This window comes from Mandrillus leucophaeus, unplaced genomic scaffold, assembly GCF_000951045.1.
Source record: "Mandrillus leucophaeus isolate KB7577 unplaced genomic scaffold, Mleu.le_1.0 Scaffold580, whole genome shotgun sequence".
NCBI classification, from domain to species: domain Eukaryota; kingdom Metazoa; phylum Chordata; class Mammalia; order Primates; family Cercopithecidae; genus Mandrillus; species Mandrillus leucophaeus.
This window is the reverse complement of record NW_012106253.1, coordinates 634-2,592: the sequence shown is the minus strand read 5'-3', so window position 1 is coordinate 2,592 and position 1,959 is coordinate 634. Positions and strand designations below refer to the sequence as shown.

At 30.8% G+C, this 1,959-nt stretch overlaps 1 protein-coding gene across 1 annotated transcript in view; it reads right to left on the bottom strand.

The window, feature by feature from the left end:
* The window catches only part of ADAMTS20 (ADAM metallopeptidase with thrombospondin type 1 motif, 20), a gene marked incomplete at its 5' end in the record, with an annotated part of 136,106 nt that extends 134,638 nt beyond the window's left edge, over positions 1-1,468 (bottom strand). The window contains one exon of the mRNA XM_011999063.1: positions 1,327-1,468. Within this exon, the coding sequence (XP_011854453.1) occupies positions 1,327-1,468 (142 nt within the window). The remainder of the gene's footprint in view (positions 1-1,326) is intronic.
* Between the last annotated feature and the right edge of the window lie 491 nt (positions 1,469-1,959).

Here is a 1,959-nt window from a genome sequence, read left to right as displayed (position 1 = left end):
ATTTGAGATAGTTTTCTCTCTTTGCAAGATATTTTTCTAAAGAACTTTTTATTGTTAAATGTTATTCATAAGAAGTTGCCAGAAGCTGCTTTCGATACAATGGTAGAATGTATGAATAATCTGCATTGAAATAATGTATAATGTATACTGAAGTTTCCTATTTTGTGAATATAATGCATACTTTCAACATTTGAACAAAGGGCTCTGAAGTTTTCGAAAGAAACAAAAGTCCACAGAGGGTCATATGAGCTATACCCAATATGATTCATTTCTTTTTTTGAATTTAAATTCAAAATTTATTTAGTGTCTAAATCAGATTGGAAAGAAATGTATCTTTTATAATGATATTTTAAGGTAAATCTTCCCCACGTCACCATGAATGTTTAAAGGCTTATTGAAATTTAAGGTTTTAGGAAGAATAGTCACTATGTGAAATGAGCTTTGCCTGTCCTGCATTCTCTAATTAATCCATTCATTCAACATTCAATAAGCATTTATTTTGTGGCATGTACTGTGTGACAAATCCTAAACTGGACCCTCGGAATAGACATAGATATTTATTTTAATGACTGAGTAAGTCATTGGACCATTCCTGGTCCAATGATCCTCACAACCTAGTAGGTAGGGAAGCAATTAGGCAAAAATATATAGGGAATAAGGAAAACTGAATGAGTACTCTACATGGAAAAGTAAAGCATGGATTCACCAAAGCAGTGACATTTATTCTAAACTAAATCCTAAATTTACACCCATATAAAAGAAAATCATAATTATAGATCCAATAAAAGTGTTAGGATCAACTATTTCAATGAAAAAAGTATCTCGTCTATGAAAAATCCTCAAAATATTATAAAATAATAGCTCAATGAAAACTAAACAATATGCTCCAAATTTAATTCTTTTGGATTCAAATATATGTAAAGGAAAATGCGCTCTATTAGTTAGATTCCTGGTGCCTTTAAAACAATTCAGATTCAAAACACCTATATTTTCTCCTTAAACTCGAAATAATATCATTTGAAAATTAATATTTCAATGCTTTTAATTTTCAAATGATATAACTTCCCTATTTTCTAAATGAGAATACTGCATAGGGATTTGTGAGAGTTAACAAAGATAAGTTTTAAGTACCCCAAACAGTACCTGACACATAATAAGTAGTCAATAAGTTTTAATTTTCCTTTTCTTAACCTCTTTTTGACGAATACTAAATTATCAGACTTAAAAGCTATATTTAGTTCAAGAGAATAAACACATTTTGAAATATATTCTAAGCATAACTTTATGGTAGTTTTCAAACAAAATAAAGGAATTATCTTTTCTTACTATATGGGGACACATTTGTGACCCAGGACCAAACGCAAGTTCACACTGCTTGTTTCCATCATATCGTGATCCAGGAAGTTCTGAAGGCAGATTATATATTTCTTCATCTGGTTTGTCAAGAAGACATTCCCCGTAGCCAGTACTGTACCAATGACAGAAAATAAAATATTACGAATACAGTGGATGCATTCCAGTATGATTCTTTATCACATTTTCTGTAGTTCTTTACTTTCAAAGAGAATATCAGTATTTATTCATAACTTAAAAAACCAACTCACATCACTATCAGTATAGCAATGTTCCTACACATAAGGATGACCTCACAGCTTACAAAGGACCTTTAATATGCATGTTTGCACTTGATCCCCACAACCACCTTGAAGGTGGCAATTTTAAAAAATGATAAGCAATAAATAGAAATTCATCAGAACATTATTTATGAAACATACATCCATATCACACTTTTGGTCTACTTTGCTATCCAATAGTAATGCCTCAAGTGTAATGACTAACTGTTAAAATGTTGGAAAAACAAGCTTTAAAATCACTTGAGAAAGTATATTCCTAGTCCTAAACAACAACAACAAAGAAGCTTCAAAAAGTTGTATGCTGTCTCCACCTCAAGAGGTCTTT